Raw genomic sequence first — 21711 nt, forward strand, 5'->3', positions numbered from 1 at the left:
ACAAATAACGGCCAAATCAGCTTTGGCAAGTTTTTCTCAGATTGTGAGTGCAGATTAGTAGTAGTGTATCATGCTTGTTTGCTATTTGACAAGACAAATTAATGAACAGAGTTTTGAAATAGAAATATACTATTCGTGTATGTACTATAGTTAAGTATGTGTAGGTCCTAAGCAGTTTGAAAACAAATGAGAAAGTTAAGGACATTTGACAAAATAAAAATTTGCTCAAAAGGACTCGAGGTATACTGAAAGAAGAGTATATGTTAAAAAAAAGGTTTAAAGGTTTCGCATTAAAGAAGAGTATATGTTAAAAAATAAGTTAGTATATATATAAGTTTAATTAAACAAGATTCACTAAATATAATAAAAGACACATCTCTAAGATATAGAATTAATTTGTACGTAACTCACTTTCTTGTACAATTTCTTTCAATCCAAATAAAAATAAATATGAAGAATAGTTTTACTATTGATATTACAGATTCTGTAAGACAATAATTCGTAATATCAAATCATGTCTTAAGCTATCAAATTTTCAACAAATAAATAATAACTTAAAGTCGAGATATAACTCTAAGACATCAACTAAACATAAATAATTTATTTTAGTCTATGTTAGAATAACTATGTTATAACTCACAAGTAAGAAACAAAACAAAAAAAACTCATAAGCTCTAATCCACAGCTAAATACCACCAAAAGGTTTTATCATATTATATATATTTTCTATTCACATGCTTCATGTGTACTTTCGTGTGCCCCTTTGTCATCAATACAAAAATATTCTTGCTTTCTTTATATTTTTGTTATTCATGACACATAATGCAACAAAGTCAAAATAAAAAAATATGAATGTCTAATGCTTGTCTGCGGTGCGCATTGGAATATGCGAAAGTAACAAAAAAAAATAATTGATTGGTTGCATAGTAATAATCTGCGGGACCTCTATTGGTCCTTAGCTGTAGCGAATTGCAGGCTTGAACAACAGGACCTTTTGATAGCTCAATGAGTACCTCTAGAGGTAAAACATGAAGCATATGTTCCCATAATTTCCACAGGGAAATCCCTGTATATAACGAAGGAATACACAAAGGTTAGTTTTTGTACGGAAAGAGAAAATATAATATTTATGTACAATACATTGATTTTCTATGCTAGATTGGTTTCCCTTTATTACATACACACCTTTCATTTACGAGGTGTATGCATTGTATGCGCATAGGCCGACCACCGTTTTGGATTGTCCTGACTGGATCGATTGCCACCAGCCTTCCAATTATATCTTGTATGTCATAATTAAGAAAAGTAAAGTTTTTTATTAATCCATATTGCTGAAGTCTGGTGTTGACAATTTGAATGAAGAATTCAATTACCTAAATAATTATATCAACGTAGAAATGCAAGTCAAAAGAATAATAATATATTTTTATTGAGAGTGAAGAACAATAAATATGTAACTGTCATGCAAGCACATCAGTAACATGAGTTGTATCAAATTCTTGGTACTTGGCTAAGGTAGCAGCACTACACAAACCTTCATAGATTGCTGAATTTCTATATAATAGTAGCACTGCTATATAGTAGAGACATGCATAGTTTGGGGGTAAATTGGTGAGTTCATAAATTCATTCACGTTAAGGACAGATATTTTAGGAGAGACGTGTTTTACACACACCTGTGCTATGCAGCATAGGTATCATATGAGTGATAGATGATATGATGATTTTAATATTCTTCTGTTGTGTTAATATATAAGCTCATCATACTGCACCTCAAATGAGACTGCTAATATTAAATTTTTATTTACCTTTGTTTCCGTGCATTGAAAAATCCAAGGTGTAGCATGATAGAAACTATTTTTAATATGAAGAATGTAATAGAGAATAACAAAAAAAAAAAATTAAAAGAAAGAAACTTACCGACAACTGTAGTGTTGCCTGTAATTGATATGCCGATATCCTCAAAGCAAGCTAATTCGAAGTAGTAGAAGGGAATTTCCAGCGAGGAATTGGGTAGCGGTGTGATGGTGGTATCACCGGTGAAGTTTATGCTGAATTTGTGTGCCACTGTGCAATATTTAGTGTAAAATTCCTTGACTTTAAACTGCGCAAACTCATATATTTACTGTGCGAGCAGCATCTGCCCTTCTATGGCTGTGCTGTACATTTTTACAGTTAGAATTGCAAACTTGACTGTCAGTGGGTATTTCTGAAAAACAATTTGCTGTCAGTGCTATATTAATTTTATGATCGATCGAGAAGCCCAGCTGCTGGGAAGACTGGTAACAAGCAAGCATGTGTGTGTGTGTGTGTGTGTGTAGTTGTGTTTTTAAATTATAAAAAAGAAGAAAAATTGCATTATTTTAGCAGAAAGTAAAAGATGGGGCATTTTTGTATCAAAAATCAAACCTGAGAATCAAGGAGAACAAAGTTCATTGCCCAAGCTTCACCAGTGGAAAGATTTGACGCGCACCATAGCCTGATAACCCTTGCGACAATACGTGCAAACTCAGCCTGCTGGTTCAATCCTGCTATTGTTGTTACGACCTCCATGACCTCTGGCACCTATTAAAAGGTCATCACAGCAACTATGAGCATAATGTTTTTTATGATGACAACAAAATTTAAGGAGGGGGTAAGGAAATCTTTTTAAATTTTATGCAATAAAAATATTGACAAAGAAAAATAAAAGTAATATCTAGATGGATTGGAAATTGGTAACAAGGATAACCCTAGTTAAACCGTAATAAAGAACAGAGGAATATTTTGTTGTGTACTTGGATGGAAGATAGGAAGTTCGATAGGCAAAAATAAAGTGTTGCCGACTCTGGACAATTTGTTTCTATCCTACATTTTTTTTTTGAGGAAATAGACTTCGACTATTATCAGATAAGATCTATCTTAATATTAGATAAATTAAGATCTATCTAATAAAATGTGTGGGATTAGAAAAATTAAAAAAAAAAATAGATTGTTAACCAAATATTTGCTCCCAGAAAGATCTGAAAAAACCTGTTTTGTCAATTCAGCAAGAAAACGACCTATATGGAGTCAAATAGCAACATAATTAAGCAACTAAATTCCCCACTCATAAAAAATAATCTTAAAACAAAAGTAACTTGTTTCTTTTTTATGATTATTGTTTGAATTCAGGCTTCAATGAGTTTCTAACACAAATGTTCTCCTGCTTGAGACAAATTTTATTCTGGTACTACCATGTCACACAAGAAATTTAATGTGACTATTGTACTAAAACTGAAGTACAATGTGACTTGCCTGAATATTCAATCTGATTTCTGTAAAAGCTGAGAAACCATAGACTGTGTTGACTTCTTTACATCTATTGCTAATGCCTGAATGATTGGAAACCTGTTCCCAGCATTATCAAATATGAAAAGCAATATCTGAAATTTGATTGTAATATAATATATAGAGTATGTAAACTTACTCAGAGTGCAATTTTGTAAGCTTATTGACAAAAGCTTACAAATCAAGTGCCTTGTCATAGTTGCCATTACGTATACATCTGAAATTAGAAGCAAATTCTATCATACAATTCTTAAATAGACAAAAGTTAGAGGTTTCTGTTCCGAAATTTAAACTAGAGTATTTGTAAGTAACCTCCTACATTTTTTTGGTTAATTTTCTCTGTCATGGTTGCTCAACTAAGTTGATTCACGATAATGCCACGTATGAGGATCAAATTAGCATGTTTTGAACCAATATCTTTGGAATTGGATCTCTTATTGTTATTCATTATTTGAGCATCAACATCTAAGTTTACTTCGCTTGATTGTACTTTAATTTTAGCTCAAGAGAAAAGGCCCCATCACAACGGTGGCACAAAGTTGCATTTAATAATGAGAAAAGAGTTAAAACGTACGTGGAATCTCAAGAAGGTCTAGTATTGTGCTATGATTAGCCATAATACTTGGTTCAGCCTCCTTTCTTCTACAATCTGTTGAGCGGACTCGATAAACTCCGTGCAACCAGATGTCAGAAATCTGCACATGTTAAAGAAAGATTCATTTATGCGTGTACATATATCACACAGAGCTACAATCAATTGAGACAGTCACTTGGATGCCAAGAACCCAACAATTCACCAAAAAAAAGGAAACAATAATGGTATGAAGCCTAGAAGGTCGAACAGGAATGGTTCATTAGCACTTGAAATTATATCAGACTAATACACAGCTGGAACATACAGGTTCAAAATCCGCTCCAGCCCAATCCATTCCAAAGTTCTCAAGCCAACTCATTAAAATTAAGCCACATAAAACATAAAACTTAGGAGGATTAATACTTCGAATGCAATCTACCACTAAACAAATCAGTTGTAACAATTTAATTTGACGTTGTAGTGTATAATAGTAAATGGTCCAAGACAAATCCATGATACTATAAGTTCCAAATTAGTACCAGTAACTCAAGCTGCTTGTTGAAATCTTCAAGCTGGGTTTTGACAAAGGAGATGGCTTCAGCCGCAGAAATAAAAGCACTATAATTCTCAACTGCCACCTCTTGCATTTGCCTCCTAACTCTCTCTCCTTCCACTTTAAGCAACTCAGGCTCCTAAGATATTAGTAAATGCATACATCAGCATACGACATTAAATTCATCCATGACACGCTGATCAAGTCCAGGTAAATCAATTAATTTCAGTGGAGGTGCTGAAACAAATAGAAATACAATTCTGAATTAGCTTGGCAATCAAATATATATATAAGTGACTGATGAAAGAGGAGAGAGGGGAGGGGAGGAGGGGGCCATACAACATAATTACTGGTACGTAACTTGAGATAAATTTCGTCAGCACGGCTCCTTCCTGATCCAGACCCCTTGCTTAGTCTGTCTTGTAACAAATGCCTGAGGGCACCTATGAACGAGAGAGAGAGACGTAACTATACATGTCTGGAAAAAAAAAATGCTAAACCTATCTGAGAAATGAATTTTAAAGACATGTGCTGTCAAATTAGAAATTGTGTTTGTTTGGATCCTCTTATCTTGTAAAGTCATCAAGAGAGGTATTCTGAAATTAAGTGACCCTACTGGTACTAAGAGTATGATATCAAGTATACTTTTCTTTCTCAAATCTATCTTTTCTTTCCAATATGAACATATACTTTCCATTTTTGGCACTACTACATCCAATCAAGTTATTCTAGCATAATTCCAAACAAGAACTAAGGGAATAAAAAAATGAAGGAACTCACTTGCCGTCACTTGCTCTCAACTTGAAGTACAATTGATTTTGTCTTGAGGGAAGTATCCAATTGTAGATCTCCACAAATCGTAGCCCGGGTTGCACCATTTTCTCCAGTAGGCTGTTTCAAACATAACAAATTCTTCATAAAAATCAAACCTTTCCAAATATATAAATAAATTAGATACAATTTGATGTCAACCAAAGAGAGCATACCAGTACTGGATGCCCAATCAGGCTGTTCAATACCGCTGACTTCCCTGCACCCTGTAAAGTAATCAATTGGTATGATTTTGAGACTCTTTTTTTAAAATAGAACTGATTCAAAATCATTTAACGCGGCCAGCACTATAATTTGGAAAGTTACAAAAATAAACTCTACGGAGGAATAGAAAAGTTGCACCAAGCCTCTGCCTTGGTGGACCAATATTTTGACCCGGACACAATCACTGCACATTTAGGCACACACAATTGAGGATTAATGCCTCCACCTTCACTGCTTCATTCAAAAAAAAAAAAAGCTTATGTCACAGCTGCCAAAAAAATATAATTCAAGAACATAAATCAAGCTTCTACTAGTAACGTAGTTGTCACCATAAAGTAGCACATAACCATAGTTTGCATTAGACAAAGAAGAAATTAGATATCATATAACCATATCAGTTTATCTCCAAATTATTACATCTTAAAATTTTTAAGTTAGCCTATCTCCAACTAGGATGCCATCAAGGTCTCTACAATGAAAATAAAACAATCACCATGTCAGTTTTTATTTTTCCATTTGAGTTAGAAAACCATCAGTAATTAATGCATATTTTAAAAACAAATGATGCAATTTGGTCCCTGTTTGGATTACAGCAATAATAAGTTCAGCTTGTGAAATTATATCAATAGACGTTTCAAGCTAACTGGTTCTTCGACATATTTCACAACCTACAAACCTGGTGAATTTGAATATTTGGATTCCAAAGGAATGTATCAAAAAAGAAAGCTTACTCTTAGCATAACATACTTGATCCATTTTACAGTGACAAAGATTGAGTAACTGAAACTATCCACAGACATTAAATGAGTAAGCTTGCGATGGAATGCAAGATTGAGTAAGCTTCCGGTGCCAGATTGGCTGGTACAAGAACTGAAAATCCTAGATTTTGGCTGGTACAAGATTTTCAAGGTTTGAAAGGAAGAGAGAAAGGAGAAGAAGAAGGGGACCGGGTCAAATTTTTTTTGCAAACCAAACCTCCACTGAGGCAGCCTCGGTGGAGGGAATGAACTGGATTTTCTGTGATAGAGAAAACAAGCATCACTTGTAGCCATGGTACAGAAAAAACAAGCATTGGGTCAAATTTCAGATCAATTATTTAGACTTTAAGATGGAATGTTGATCCATAGTACGGACCAATATGCACTATGCATAGTACCATGGACTCACTATTAAACAAACTAAACTACACTCGACAGTAAAAAAAGCTGACCTGTTGAATTAGTTCTCTACTCCAAAGCTTAGATGGGTCAAGTGTAAGAGAGACACTAACTTCACTTTTGGCCACACAGTCAACTGATATACCCAAGTCTTCAAATATAGAAAATACCTACTCCAGAAAAATAAATGGAAAGAAATGAAATTAAACTAGAAAAAATATTTAGTTAGATTATTGAAGTCAATTACAAGCTTGCGTACCTTAGCTAGGAAGCCAAATTGACCAAGCATTCTTGTGCTAATTATATCCAGCATTGTCACATTTGATTTCAGAACTATGCTTGTAAGTATGCTCTGCGAATATAGGAAATAAGGTCAACTTTGGAATAATTAATGACCATGTATAATAACATTAGAAGAAAAATGAGACTGAAAATCAGGAATCAATTCAGAACAGAAAAACAAAATTTGAAGGTCTCGTGGCACAAAAATTACAGAATTAAGAGGTATCTTGAACAAAAATTTGCAGCAATGCAAAAAACTTGCAAGAAACTCAAAAAAGTATAATGTACACCTGATAAGTTAGAATTACCATGCAAATTCTCAAACAAATATGAAATACTAAACAAACCCAACAATCATGAATGAACTGCTCATTGATATGTTCTTCTGAAAAACCAAACTAGCATGAGTTCTCGGCATAATGAAGGATAGTTCAGGCTTAATTTGGGGTTTTTCATTTTAAAAAATTAGGAGAGTAGACATGTGACAGGGTATGGATGTTTTATATTGAGTAGGACTTGTGGGGAAAGAGGATTTGACTTGTCAAATCCATTCCATTCCAGCAGGATTTCCTTTTTTGTTCTGTTCCAACAAACAAAATGGAACCCACAAGTACTGATTCTGTTTGGGTCAAATTTCGGTTAATTCCAGCTAAAAATGGGAGGATTTCCGTCAATTCTGTCTCAAATAGTTCAGAGATTGTCAATTTTAAGTTCCACTCCTGATGGTGTTCCATATCTATCAAAATTCTGAAGAAAAATGTGGTGGGTATCAAACTCTTGATGGTGACATGCAAATCCAACAACCTTGCCACCAAGTTTTACATGTTTATCTTATAATATTATATTACTATAGTAGTCTTTTTTATATCATATACAGTAACAAATCTTAGTGTATGGAACTACTAAAATGAAATACAGAATTCTCTGAGATCCAAATGCTGTTCAATGGGCAAAAAGGGCTAGCAGCCTGAAATAAATTTCAAAATTCATAAATTTAAAAATGAATATTACACACCTTACTCAAGTCTCTTGATTTAGTGATAAGTGTACCGGGAGACAACACGACGCGACAGAGAGAGGCAGCGAAGAGGAAGAGAGAGGAGAGGAGAGGCGGAGAGGCAGGGAGATAGAGTTTGGGTCGAAAGGCGGGAAGGCAGAGAGGTCACCCGTAGTATCAAGATAATAAAAACTCCTGCACATAATAAAAACCAAAATAAATGTTATACCCAAGTAATTTTAAAATTTATCATTAAATTTATCTACATTTAAACAAGAATTAATACAAAATGTTCAATTTACCTCATGGGCCCAGTCACCCGTAGTATCAAGATCCCATGTGAAATCACATAATCCAGGTCAGTCAAAGTGCAAACCACATCAAACAACAGCTTTCTGAGGTCCCGACATTGCACAGTCACAATCGAGTACCCCCGCTCAGCCCAGTCCTGCACTGACACGCAAGGCACATTGGTGTCAAAGGCAATAGCCTCGCTGTCATCAGCACAGTCGAAATCAAAATCTTCAAACATCATTTGATGGAGGAGTTGATCAGCATGTGAGATGGAGCCACCGAGAGCCGGCATGCCGATGATTGACACGCGGCCATCATTCTGACCTCCCAAACTGAGCAAGTGACTAAGGCAGCACTCAATCATGTCAAATTTTTTCGCATCTTCAATAGGAGAGCCTGATGACTCATCCTTAATTAACACAACGCAAGCAATGCGGCCTTTGTGGGTCCACACACGTGCATCAACCACGTTACACTCAAAGTCAGCCAGCACAGCAAACACTTCAGAAAGGAGGCCCAGTCGGTCTGAACCGGTAAGTTCGATGGCTGTTAGACCTTCAAAGCTTTGTGACCTTGTTGGATTCCATGAACCCAGAGACTGTAATTAAGAAAGGGAAAATAATATGAGAAATCTATTCTTAAATAATTTGTCACATGACCATCTCGAAGAAGGTACTTTCCAAATTAGATTCAAATAGAGTGAAATTAGGCTGTCAGTGGGTTTAACATGCTTTGTATTTTAAATTAAGAAAATAGCAAAGGTGACAATGTAACTGAGAACACTGTCGTCGGTGAGTTTACTCAGCGCCGGTATAACCCCATTTTGTTGTAGTGTCTTCCCCGATCTCTCTTGCGCTCTCTCTCTCTCTCTCTGGCTCACGCTTTGTCCCTCCAAAAGGAAGTGAAGTTGCGGTTTAGGGTTGTTCGGTGTATGAGAGGCGGAGGCTTGGCGCGAGAGGAGAGGCATAAGGGCAGAGGCACGCTCTCCCGCTCTCTCTCTCTCTCTCTCTACCTTGCTGTTAAAGAGGAATTAAATGGCATTAAAGAGGAGCGGGCTACAAAGAGCCGTTGTTATAAAACGGAAAGAATCTTCAATGGATTTCCTAAGATATCAGAATCTTGAGAGAAAAAGATTTGGAACAGAGGAGCTGAGAGAGAGAGCGGAGCAGAATCTGCATTTCACCTGATATTTTAGTTTAGGGTTTTAGCTAGGAAAGACGAATTGATAGTACCTGAGATAACATAAATTTTGAGTTTAGATCTAGACCGTTCCATCTGCTTTTGCACGAATATTAAAGGTACCGGTGCATTCCACATGAATCGTTTTTTATTTAATTCGACAGTGCCAGACTGCCAGCGACAGCCCTTTGCGTGTAGAGCAAGCTGCCTACTTCAGCTCAATTTTATTTCATAACCCTACAATTTTTATAAATCTCGTTCATTTTTTTTTGGATTTTTTTAATTTCAGTAAAGATTTTCACAGATAATGTAATGTATTAAATTGGATAACATTTTTCTAAATTATTGAAGGCACTGATAATGCTTATAGATCAAATGGATCTACTAAATTATTGATTTTACACGAATAACGAAGTTGTATACATTTTTATTGTTAATGATTGTCATTAAATATACCTGTAAATATATTCTAGATAACGTTTACAAAGCACTTTCCAAACCATTATTAAAATCTCTAGCAAATACTTTCCAATATATACTTGTCAATAAAGCAAACTTCTGATTTCAATTCATCATTAAAAAAAACACAACATCTAGAAATATAGTTAATATAGACTAGAGCTTTTAATTTGAGACATTTCATTCCGTGCGAAGAGGACTCCGTAATTCATCATTACAATTTTACACTATAATTATTAGTTCATGGAAACTAGAGTTAGTATAATTGATGGATAGTGCAGTAGACCATCTTTTTTGAGATTTTGTTTTTTTTTTATTGTTATTACACACATATAATTTTTTATTGCTGGCACTAGGGTTGGAGCCGAGATATATTAAAATGAATTTTTAGAAATTTGTAAATCACAAAACGCGATTTTTCTTTGAAAAAAATTCAGGGTTAATTTGACTTTGTTTTTTAATAGTTTGTATAAGAAAAATAAAAACACCAGATAAATAAGTCAAATTTTAATAAAAAAAAATGATGATCAATTACACTCATTCTCAAAAAATACATTTTATTTTAAGTTTTCAACGTCACAGGACCTAAACAAAGAAATAATTAAATATCATTATTCAATATAATTAAATATCATATTTAATTAATATATTCTTTTTTAGTGCAAGATGGTATTTTTCTGGCATTTGGTTATTTTTACCGGCATTTATAGGACCTTTATCAGCGTTTCTGAAATGCCACTAAAAGCTTTGACATAAAAAAAAAATTGGGTTTTCCCAGCGCTTCTAAAACGCTGTCAAAAGTCACGAAAAAAAAAATTTTTTTTTTACCAGCAAATGCTTATAGGCTTCCATTTCACATATCAAATCAGTACTAAAAAGTAAAAGATTGTCTATGTTTTTTGTTCTTGTCAATAAACTTCACAGAAGTTGGCTACAGATAAAGATTTATATATCATAATTACAATTACTTGATTTGTGTAAAAAAGAGGATAATCTTTATTAATTAAGGGTTAGGCTTATATAGAGCCTTACAAACACTCTTACAAATAACCCCCTCAAACTATCCTAATACAAAGATAAACATAACAACACTCCCCCTCAAGATGAGCCTACGGACGAAAAATATCCACTAGGCCCATCTTGTCACATAGTCTCGACAAATCCAACGAACTAAGCCCTTTAGTGAGACAGTCAGCCACTTGCTCTCTAGTAGCTACATGTCCCAGCTCAAGTAATCCGCTATTCAGTTTTTCTTTGATGAAGAATCTGTCGATCTCCACATGCTTGGTCCTGTCATGCTGCACAGGGTTATTAGCAATGCTAATAGCTGACTTATTGTCGCACCACAGCTTCATTTGTGGCCCTTGGTCCATCTTGAGCTCCACCAACAGAGCTCTCAACCACATCATCTCTGCAACACCTAAAGCCATGGCCCTGTACTCTGCCTCGGCTGTGGACCTCGCAACTACCGACTGTTTCTTGCTCTTCCAGGAGACCAGATTGCCTCCTACAAACATGCAATATCCAGACGTGGACTTCCTATCATCGGCACAACTAGCCCAGTCTGAATCACAATATCCCTCAATATTCAAATGCCCATTCTTGCGAAAGATCAACCCCTTGCCTGGTGCACTCTTCAGGTATCTCAGGATCTGGTACACAGCATCCATGTGACCCTCCCTAGGGTCATGCATGTAGCGACTCACCACACTCACCGCAAAGGAGATGTCAGGACGAGTGTGGCTCAAATAGATCAAGCGACCAACTAACCTCTGGTACCTCTCCTTATCAACTGGCTCTCCTGCCTCAGCACTTAGCTTAGACTTTTGATCGATCGGGGCCACCGCAGGCTTGCACCCTAGCATACCTGTCTCTGTGAGCAAATCCAGCACATACTTCCTTTGAGACAAAACAATCCCCTCTGCACCACGAGCTATCTCAATCCCAAGGAAGTATCTGAGTTGCCCCAAGTCTTTCACTTCAAACTCCTTACTCAACCTCCTCTTCAGTGATGCAATCTCACCCTCATCATCACCAGTGATAATCATGTCGTCCACATACACTGCCAGCATCGTAATGTGAACTCCATGTCGCCTGAAGAACACTGTATGGTCTGCATTAGTCTGCTGATACCCCATGCCTACCATAGCCCTCCTAAACCTGTCAAACCAGGCTCGAGGGGACTGCTTCAGCCCATAAAGAGATTTCTTGAGTCTGCACACCTTACCCTCCGTTTGTTTCGTGCCAAAACCCTGTGGGACCTCCATGTACACCTCCTCCAACAACTCGCCGTGAAGGAAGGCATTCTTCACATCAAGCTGATGTAACTTCCAACCCCCATTCGCTGCTAAGGAAACAAGTGTCCGCACTGTACTCATCTTCGCCACGGGTGCAAAAGTCTCATCATAGTCAATACCGTACGTCTGACTGTACCCCTTTGCCACCAACCGGGCCTTGTAACGCTCAACCCGACCCTCTTGGCTTTGCTTCACAGTGAAAACCCACTTGCATCCAACCGCCTTCTTTCCTGGTGGTAATGGCACAAGCGTCCAGGTTTTGTTCTTTGCGAGAGCCTCAAGTTCCTCAAGCATGGCGGCTTTCCACTTTGGATCCTCCTTAGCAACCTGCCAACACTTAGGAATAGAGACAATGTCCAGAGATGCAATGAATGCTCCATGTGCAGGTGAGATATGAGAGTAAGAAACAAACTGGGCAATATCATGTGGGAAACCGTATCGATCAGGGGGAACTCCCGCATTGAGGCGAGAAGTCCTCCTTACCGACATGGGAGTGGGAGGAGTAGAGAGAGGAATCATATCACCTGTGTGCTCTGAGTCAGTGGATGGTGTCTCAGAAGTCGGGGTAGGAAGGGACAAGGGACTTGGCACAAGCGGCACTGTAGGCGCGGTATCCTCAACCTGCCTCCTTCTCCTCGTGTACACTCGCAGCTCCCCTTGAGCTTGAGTGCCACCATTATCGGGATCATCCCCGCCTCGTTCCGGCACCACAGCCGATTCCACAACAGTCGACTCCTCAACTGTTGGTGCGCAAGGGGCGCAAGGGACATCGCTCACGCCCACCATCCTCCTCTCACTACCACTGCTACTCTCCCCCTCTCGCCTCATACCTCCAGTATCGAGCGAGTCTCCAAAAGGTGATGTAACCTGAGAGGAGTAGTATGGCTCATGCTCTCGAAATGTGACATCCATACTAACAAACAACCTCCTCTCCACGGGACTCCAACATGTGTAGCCTTTTTGAGTGGCCGAGTACCCCACAAAGATACACTTGACCGCTCGCGGATCCAGTTTTCCCACATTTGGTCTGTTGTTCTGCACGAAACACACACAACCAAATACCTTCAAGGGGAGACTATCACTAATCTCACCTTTCAATAACTCAAGCGGGGACTTCCACTCCAACACACGTGACGGCATCCTATTGATCAGTCTCGCAGCTGTCAGGACTGCCTGTCCCCACAAGTACTTTGGTACATTCATTGAGATCATCATGCTTCTCGCTACCTCAAGGAGATGCCTGTTCTTTCTTTCTGCCACTCCATTCTGCTCTGGTGTGTATGGGCACGTGGTCTGATGCAGGATTCCCTGGGAGGATAAGTATTCTCTGAACGCATTGTTCGTGTACTCTGTCCCATTGTCAGACCTCAATACCTTCACTATTGCCCCATATTGAGTCTGAGCCCCTTTGTGGAAATCTTTAAAACAAGCAAGCACATCATTCTTGTTTTTCATCAAATAAAGCCAAGTAGTACGAGAAAAGCAATCAATGAAAGACACAAAATATCGAAAACCATTAACAGAAGATGTGGAACAAGGTCCCCACACATCAGAATGTATCAAATCAAAACTACAGGTGCTCCTACTACCTGTACTAACATACGAACTCCTGGTGTGCTTGCCAAGCTCACAAGCATCACAAACAAGTCTCTCTTTATTAGCTTTTTCAAACATAGCTGGATACAAACGACTCAAAAGACTAAAAGAAGAATGACCCATCCGCCTATGGTAGAGCAACAACAAGTCTTCCACACCACTCCTCACTCCTCCAGATCTCTCCACCACAGATGCGAGGGCTGAGTCCATCCCTTCTCTCTCAAGGAACCACAATCCGTTACGCCATGTGCCAGTCCCAAGCCTCTTGCCCGTTCCCTTCTCCTGGAAGATCACCTTGGGAATATCAAAAGAAACAACACATTTCAGTTGGAGGATAATAGCACTAATGGATAAGAGATTTACTGGAAAAGATGGAGCATGCAAAACATTGGACAAAGTCAAGGAGTCGGTACATCGCACGGTACCCTTACCCACTACGGGCTGGGCCGTACCATCGGCTGTCTGAACACTCTCAGGGACTGCCAGGTGAGTATAAGAAGAAAACTCCCCAACAGTACCCGTCACATGTCTGGAAGCACCAGAATCAATAATCCATGGTGAACTAACGGTGGATATAGAGGCAAGAGCATGGGTGTCACTAGTACCTGCAACTGAATGAGCATAAGTGGCAATGTTACCCGAGGTAGATGCATCCTCTGCCGCACCTTTTCCCTTCCTCCTAAGTAACTGGGAGTAGGCTCTCAAGAGCTCCTGATCCTCCGCAGAGAGCTCCTCATCCTGCGCACCCCCTTCATCCTCTTCTCCTGCTACCATCAGGTTTGCCCGGTAGCCCCCTCTTCCACCTCCTCTGCGGCCACGACCACGACCGCGCTCCCCAGACTGACCACGTCCACCAGAGTTCCTCACCTTTGGTGGCTTAGTGCAAGCCGACTTCAGGTGGCCTATCTCCCCACAGTTGTAGCACTCCCGGGTCTCACCTCTAGACCTGGTACCACCTGAGTTGGAGACGGCTAGAGCTGACTTCACCCCTGGAAGTCCCCCTGCCCCGGTCTGGAGCCCGATCCGGGTCTCCTCCTGTATCATGGCCGAGACTGCCTCCTCCAGCGAGGGAATCTTCGGCTGAGCAAGTAACATCGCAGTCCTCTGCTCGAAGGCTGGGGCCAGACCTCTAAGGAACCCCATGGTCCTATCCTGCATGCAAGCCTCAGTCTTCCTGCACGCAGGATCAGGACAACACAACGTCCTCGTGCAGTAGTCATGATCCAGCCATAAGCGCTCCAGCTCTATGGCATACTGCTGCACAGTCTTCTCCCCCTGTACGCAAGCAGCAATCTCCCCCTTTATCTGATAAACCCTCAGGTTGTTCCCCACACCATCATACGTCTTCCTCAATTTTTCCCAGACACACCTCACATCCTCCATGCCATCAACATTGGCCGCGATCTCTCGAGTCATCGAGTTCAAGAGCCAGATGTACACCAGCATGTGAGTGGACCTCCACTCATCCCTCGCCGGAGTACCCTCAGCTGGCTCAGCAATCTCTCCAGTCAGGTACCCCTCTAGTTTCCTCCCAACTAGAGTGTACCGCACCCGACGTGACCAGCTCAGATACGAACCTGGACCATCGAGTTTCACATCAATCGGGGGAAGCTCCACCCTTGGTGCTGGTGCAGGTGCTGGGGTTGGTTTCGGTGCAGTGTCACTAGAGGCAAAGCTAAATGCTCGCATCAACATTGCGATCTCATCACCACTCAGCTTCTCCAAGGCCTCTTTCATTGCGATACCCGTCTTCGAACCCTCACCTGCCATTGATCTGACTCTGATCTACACACAAGATTGAGTCAAATCCTCCTTCTTCCCCAAGACACGATCTCGAACCCGCAAGATCTAGAACATCATTACCTCGAACCCCTTCCCTTTCCTTTTAACCCGATCTTGATCTCAAAACATCAAGATTCGAGCTTCAAACAACCCGATCAATACCCGTCTCTCGGGTATCGTGGGGTATAAACCCCCCCACGCCGGCCAAGCAACAATCAACAAGAGAAATAGAGAGAAAAGAGAAGAGGATAGATCAAATCAAGAAAGAAAGAAGAAAAGAAGGAAAAAATGGAGCAAATCAAGGAAGAATTGAAGAAAAACCAGCTGTTCTCAGGTCAGGGAGGCCAGATCTGGGTGGAGCAACTTCTGGCGGGTCACTTGGACTTCTGGCGGGTCACCTGAACTTCTGGCGGGTCACCAGATTTGCTGGCCAAGCACCAGCAAGGGTGGCGGAGCACCAGCAGGGCCGGCGGAGCCCCTGGAAGCCCGGCGGAGCCCCTGGCAGAGCCGGCGGACCCCTGGTGGAGCTGGCGGACCTCTTGGCGGAGGTGGCAGAGGGCTGGCGGAGCCCCTGGAGGCCAAGCAGACCCCCTGGCGGAGCTGGCGGAGGCCTGGTGGCGCGGGCGGAGGTGGTGGCGGCGCTGGCAGAGCCCTGGCGGAGGTGGTGGCTGCTGCACGGTTTTTGATGCGAAACCCTAGATCTAAAAAACAGCTCTGATACCAACTTGATTTGTGTAAAAAAGAGGATAATCTTTATTAATTAAGGGTTAGGCTTATATAGAGCCTTACAAACACTCTTACAAATAACCCCCTCAAACTATCCTAATACAAAGATAAACATAACAACACAATTTATACATAAAACATGCAAGCATCATCTCGTAAGATGGAATAATTAGACCATAATTAGGAACGAGTTAAACCACTGGATATATAGCAGCATAAGAGAGAGAAAAAGAGATTAAATTGATGAGACCAAAATTAAATTCTTATCTACTATAAATTAGCAGCCTTTTGAAGCTTTGAGTAATGCCTTAGATATTAAACGCCCCCACACTGAAAAACCAGAAGTTATACAAAGTGCCTTTAAGTGACTTAATACAACCAAAGTTTTCAAAAATAATATATCCAAGGAAAATTAGGTACTTTACCAAGGTATTGAAGAACATCCTGGCAAAGTGCTTTCCAGTCTTCTCTTCCAGGATATAATTCAAATATACAAATATTACCATTGGGACTACATGGAAGTGTTTTCACATGTACTTTGCCATGCCCCTGCAACATATCACTTTCTTCCTTACTGGCTAATTAGAAAAATGAAAAACAGTACCTTCATCACAATTGGGCTGCTGCACTGAAATTTTCATTTAAAAATTGGGAAGTCATCATAAAAACAGAAATCATATGAAGTTAGGGAAAAGATTTCGGTAAGCAACTCATCTAAAATCAAAACACTATCAAGATCAGTTAAATATCAATAATTCCTTACATTGACCTAGCAAACCAGCTGTTCCATTCTCTTTTTTCTGAATCTTCAAATTAGAAAGAAAAAGGGAATTAACGGTGAAGCAATATATTGTCAGAATATAAAGAATTATGTTCATCTCAACTTTTATAATTATAAAATAAGGCATACATCTAGCAAGATATTGTCAGTGAGTAGAAAACCTAAAATCCAGTCAAATACTGAAATTTTCCAGTTGGGCCAACCAGCATTACAACTATCAATACAACAATCTAGTGGGACTCATACCGGCTTAAGAAAGATTTTGTGAATGCAAATATATAGAATCTTTGAATGAAACTCACTGCAGGTATGAAGTTCCTGCCATCATGTCACAAACATTACTGATAAACTACAAATAATAAACAAAGGAGCAGAGAAGTTTAAAGAAAATTGTAGTAAATGGAGATTGTCAGTTGCATACCCTGAGGTATAGCGTTGTCCTGATAATATTTTTTGCTTCACATAAAGAAAGTAAAATGTATAAACTTTTCTCCGATTTTAAAATAGTAATAATTTATATAAACTAGCTTATCAATTGCATTTTTCTTTTACTCATTTTGAGCAAGTTCTTCATTATAAAGTCTAGTTATTCTTCAATAATTGTTTAAAAATACTTTAAACAACAAATGCCAAAAGAAAAAATTGTAAGGATATTTTGGGAAAATCAGAGCAGGGCATGACCTGACCTGGTAGTGGATAGAGGGAGAGAGAGCAAGCCCGATGGCGAAGCGACTGCTCATCAGTCCTTATTTAGCTAAGAGTCCTTTACTTCTAATTAAAAGAAACTCAACTGGATTTGGATGTTAGGATTTTATTTATTATTATCTTGTAATTAAAAGAAATGTTCAATCGATACATAGTTATAACTCTAATGAAAAACTATGGTTATCTTGGATTAACCTTCTTTGCAAATGGTGGGTATGCTACTTGCATGTAACCGTCAGAATAGGTATTGATTAACTACAAATATGAAAAATACTGGTTATTGTTTCAATTACATACAGTCTTTAAAATTAAGGAAACTCAGAGACAATTTAACAATTTTGTATTTGGACCATATTTTAACAGTGAGGTGCTACTTCTAATAACCCAGATAATGCTGGGTATGAGTGTGTGTTGGAGATGAACGGTTAAGTCAGTTCTTGCATTGGTTCATTAAATAAATTGTTGGTAGTCTTTTCATCTCAGTACATATCTTGGACAATTCATTTATCATAAATCTGTAGTACAATTTTATAGTAAATCATATAATTCTATTATACAAAGTAAAGAGAAATAAAAGTTAAAATTTTTCCCATTCCTCTTTTCAAACTGTGAGCATTATTAATATATTTTCATTACTGTTGTTATAAATTTATCCCGCAATGCGTCAAAATAATATACTTATGTTTTCATATTTATTTCTGAGTGACAGGGGTCGACCAAAACACATAACACAACATATAACTCCTTACTAAAAGTCATTAGTACTAAACTGAAATCCTAGTTATTGTAGCTCTCAAGTACAACCAAAGGTCCCTATAACAACTGACACTAGAGGCGCAAGGAGGCAACTATTAATTCCTAAAAAATCCATCAGAAAGGCAATGAACAAGGTAACATGTTCCTATACTAATTTTATACAACACCTTAAGTCAAAATAAACACACAAGTAAATAGACAAAAAAGAAATGATGGCTGAAAAAATATGATATAAAATTTCAAGTGTCATTTCCTCCCAAATTTCACTATTCTGGATTTGGTCTATAATTTTTAGTATTATGCAACATTCCGGCTCTTTTCTATAATTTTTCACAATTTTGAACAACATGAAAAATCTTGATAAACATTTGGATCTGTACCGTAAAATATTCTATCTGACATGGTACAGGAATTGAACTGCGATATATCGAACCTTTTCATAAGACGTAAATTTTTGGACGAAACTCCTTTGCAAATGGAAGGGAGGTATGCAAAACATGAAGCTAATTAAAAATAATCATATACACTGTAAGGCACGCACATGCACATTTTCATATATTTCTATAAAACACACTTACACATTTTTTTAATTTTGCAACGGTGAAGATATATAGTAAGGCGAAAGACAAGAAAGAGTAAATGCATTTTATTCACACAAAAAACTTTTCATGCATTTTGTTAATTGTATATAATACTTTGTTTAGTGTCTCGGTAAAGAGAACACTAAGTACAATTTTGACAAAATAATGTACATAAAGCTACTATTTTGGTAGTAGCTAAATTAACAAAGGGATAACATGCTCTTACATAGCACTTATCCCTCCAAACAATGTTGATAGGCCAATAATTACCACTCGAAAACAAAACGATGTAATTAATTAATAATTGCAGTTGTACAGTTTTTGTCATGTTTGTCTCTCTTCAATACAATTTTCTAGCTATATCATGAGTTGTTATATACAATCTTCTCATATATACTTTTCTTTTCTCTCAACAATTGCCATCGAAGCAAAGCGAGACTCACCTCTAATTTTCTATGAATTTCATACTACTGGTAAATCTAAAATTTCCCTAATAACTGTCTATATATCATGCATAAAACATTTTTTTAACAATTTAACCATTCCAGTAAATTCAATATCTTGGTCTTATAATCTATCTTCAACCGACATTAGTTCTTGAGACGACGATTCATCATGAAAATTAATCTCAACCTTGTACACATACAATTGGCTAACAATAAAAAAAGGCAACGAAGTTTATGCAATTTAACCAGACAAAAAAAGCATAATAATAATCAAGATGCGACTCATTGAGGTTGTTCGTTATCCACCCCTTGTGCCTGTTCCTTTTCGTCAAATCTGACACGGTCGATAATAAAATGCCACTTAGGAAATTCCCTACACCCAAAGTAGCTCGTCATAGCATAAGATGTACCGAGACTCTTCATTCCTTCGGGTGCTTGGTCGTAAAAAAGCTCAAGTTTTGCAACTTCTAGAAAGGCATCGGCAAAACCCATCAGAACAAATTGCGGCAAAAGAATGAAAATGGTTAATGGTACTTTATCGCCACTTTGTGCTACACCATGCTCTCGTGCCACGCTGAGTCGGTAATGCTCTGTTAGAGACGCAATTGCCATAATGAGAATGTGAATTATTAGACCAATGCCCATTCTTTGGAGGAGTGTAATGCCTCTTGGATTTTTGGTGAACTTTCGGGTGACAGGTACAAAGATGCGGTCGTACAAAACAAACGAGACAAGCATTGAGAAGGTGACGAAGCCCTGGAGACTGGCTGCCGGAACCTGGAAGTGGGGCCCGATGTGTCAATTTAGAGTTGTTCCCTATTTCACGAAAAGATCTAGTGTTGATTTGAGCAACCATAATGCTTGGCACAAAGGTGACCAAAAGAACTAGAAGCATTTTGAGCATTGTTTTTGTTTCTTCTACTTGAGTCACTGTGCAAAGGGTCCATGGAGTAACCAGGTCTTGATTTTTTACCACAGCTTTGTTGAGAAACCTGAATTTTAAATTTAAATGATCAAATTTTAAACGAGTATTCATAAAATTAAACTTTTGGAATTAAAATTTGAACAATGTATTTTTTAACTTTTAGAGTTGCGTTCTATTTAGAGATGACAACTAATTTTTCAAACCTTTGAGAAACTAACTCAATACCCACAAAACAAAATTAAAGTTTTCAGAAAATTAAAAATTGGAATGGAAATGTAAACTATTATACTTTTTCAAGTTTTATTTTTGGAATGATATTATTTTTGGAGATGATTATTATTATTTTTTAACTTTAAAAAACTAATTTGATACCCCACAAAAATTGAAATTTTAAATACCTTAGTGTAGTTGTAGATTCCATCATAAACTGCTTCATCTTTTTGTAATCAATCAATTCTAACTCATGCAACTCCTTGGGATCACTAGATAGCGGAACATGCCATTTTCTAAATGCCGCCATGAGAACCCGTGCCATCTTGGTAAAAGGGCTACTAGATGGTAATTTATGCTGGTAAAATGGCATACCGGTCAAAAAAATGGTCACATAAATTATAAGACCCAACGTAGGTAGCACATATCCTAACATCCATCCGACATTATCTTGGATGTATACCAGTACAGTATTAGCAAATAATGTACCAAAGAATATACTGAACATCCACCAGTTGAAGAAGGAGAGTTTATGGAATCACTCTTTCGGATCAAACATGTCAAATTGATCGGCACCAATTGTTGAAATGTTGGATTTGGTGCCACCTGTGCCAATAGCAAAGATGTACAGAGAAAGGAAGAAGATGCCGAGTTGAGATGGCGAGGCTTTCTGAGTACAGGTGGGGTCGATTGTGTTGGCCCCGCATGCCAGTGGTTTCAATGAAGGTAAGGATACTGATAGTGTCAGCAGGCACATTCCCTGCATATATTAAAATTTCTTATTATTTTTTAGGTGTCTCAAATTGGCAAATATAAATTCCAGACACAGTGAAGCAAGAATATTGAACTAAGTCAATCAAATTTCTTTGATTTCAGTAAAAAGAAAAAAATGCTACAAAACATTTGGCTTTTATTAACTAAAAAACATTAAATTTATTTCATTTATTTAATCAATTTTGACTTAATTTGTGGACCAAATTATTGATAACCTAAATTTCTACCCAATTCTCTAAAACGAGTAAGAACATGTAGGCTCTGAAATCCAATTGAAGAGAAAGAAAATGGCAT

General features: G+C 38.2%; 1 protein-coding gene, 2 long non-coding RNA genes and 2 pseudogenes across 5 annotated transcripts; all 5 read right to left on the bottom strand.

Annotated features, from left to right (window-relative positions):
• Positions 1-823: 823 nt before the first annotated feature.
• Positions 824-2528, bottom strand: LOC144572174 (uncharacterized). Its single transcript, XR_013517696.1, has 4 exons — positions 2409-2528; positions 1920-2153; positions 1186-1282; positions 824-1066 (listed from the first exon to the last, which is right to left on the bottom strand). It is a non-coding gene; the product is annotated as an uncharacterized LOC144572174 (long non-coding RNA).
• A 746-nt stretch (positions 2529-3274) lies between these two features.
• On the bottom strand, positions 3275-4577 carry LOC144572883 (conserved oligomeric Golgi complex subunit 8-like). The gene is made up of 4 exons (XM_078322567.1): positions 4422-4577; positions 3883-4003; positions 3448-3525; positions 3275-3368 (listed from the first exon to the last, which is right to left on the bottom strand). Exons 1-4 carry the CDS (start codon positions 4527-4529, stop codon positions 3346-3348), a joined length of 330 nt encoding a protein of 109 aa, XP_078178693.1. The 5' UTR covers positions 4530-4577; the 3' UTR covers positions 3275-3345.
• A 39-nt stretch (positions 4578-4616) lies between these two features.
• LOC144572836 (uncharacterized) lies at positions 4617-5909 on the bottom strand. Of its 2 annotated transcripts, XR_013517814.1 has the most exons (4): positions 5422-5909; positions 5216-5326; positions 4797-4878; positions 4617-4672 (listed from the first exon to the last, which is right to left on the bottom strand). It is a non-coding gene; the product is annotated as an uncharacterized LOC144572836 (long non-coding RNA). The 2 variants fall into 2 exon arrangements; XR_013517813.1 differs by lacking the exon at positions 4617-4672 and having other exon boundaries at positions 4783-4878.
• Positions 5910-7795: 1886 nt separating this feature from the next.
• LOC144572236 (ACT domain-containing protein ACR8 pseudogene) lies at positions 7796-10542 on the bottom strand (annotated as a pseudogene).
• Positions 10543-19495: 8953 nt separating this feature from the next.
• On the bottom strand, positions 19496-21531 carry LOC144572399 (protein NRT1/ PTR FAMILY 5.2-like; annotated as a pseudogene). The gene is made up of 2 exons (XR_013517721.1): positions 20832-21531; positions 19496-20500 (listed from the first exon to the last, which is right to left on the bottom strand). The product of XR_013517721.1 is annotated as a protein NRT1/ PTR FAMILY 5.2-like (transcript).
• Between the last annotated feature and the right edge of the window lie 180 nt (positions 21532-21711).

Source organism: Carex rostrata, chromosome 20, assembly GCF_964058835.1.
Source record: "Carex rostrata chromosome 20, lpCarRost1.2, whole genome shotgun sequence".
Lineage (NCBI taxonomy): Eukaryota > Viridiplantae > Streptophyta > Magnoliopsida > Poales > Cyperaceae > Carex > Carex rostrata.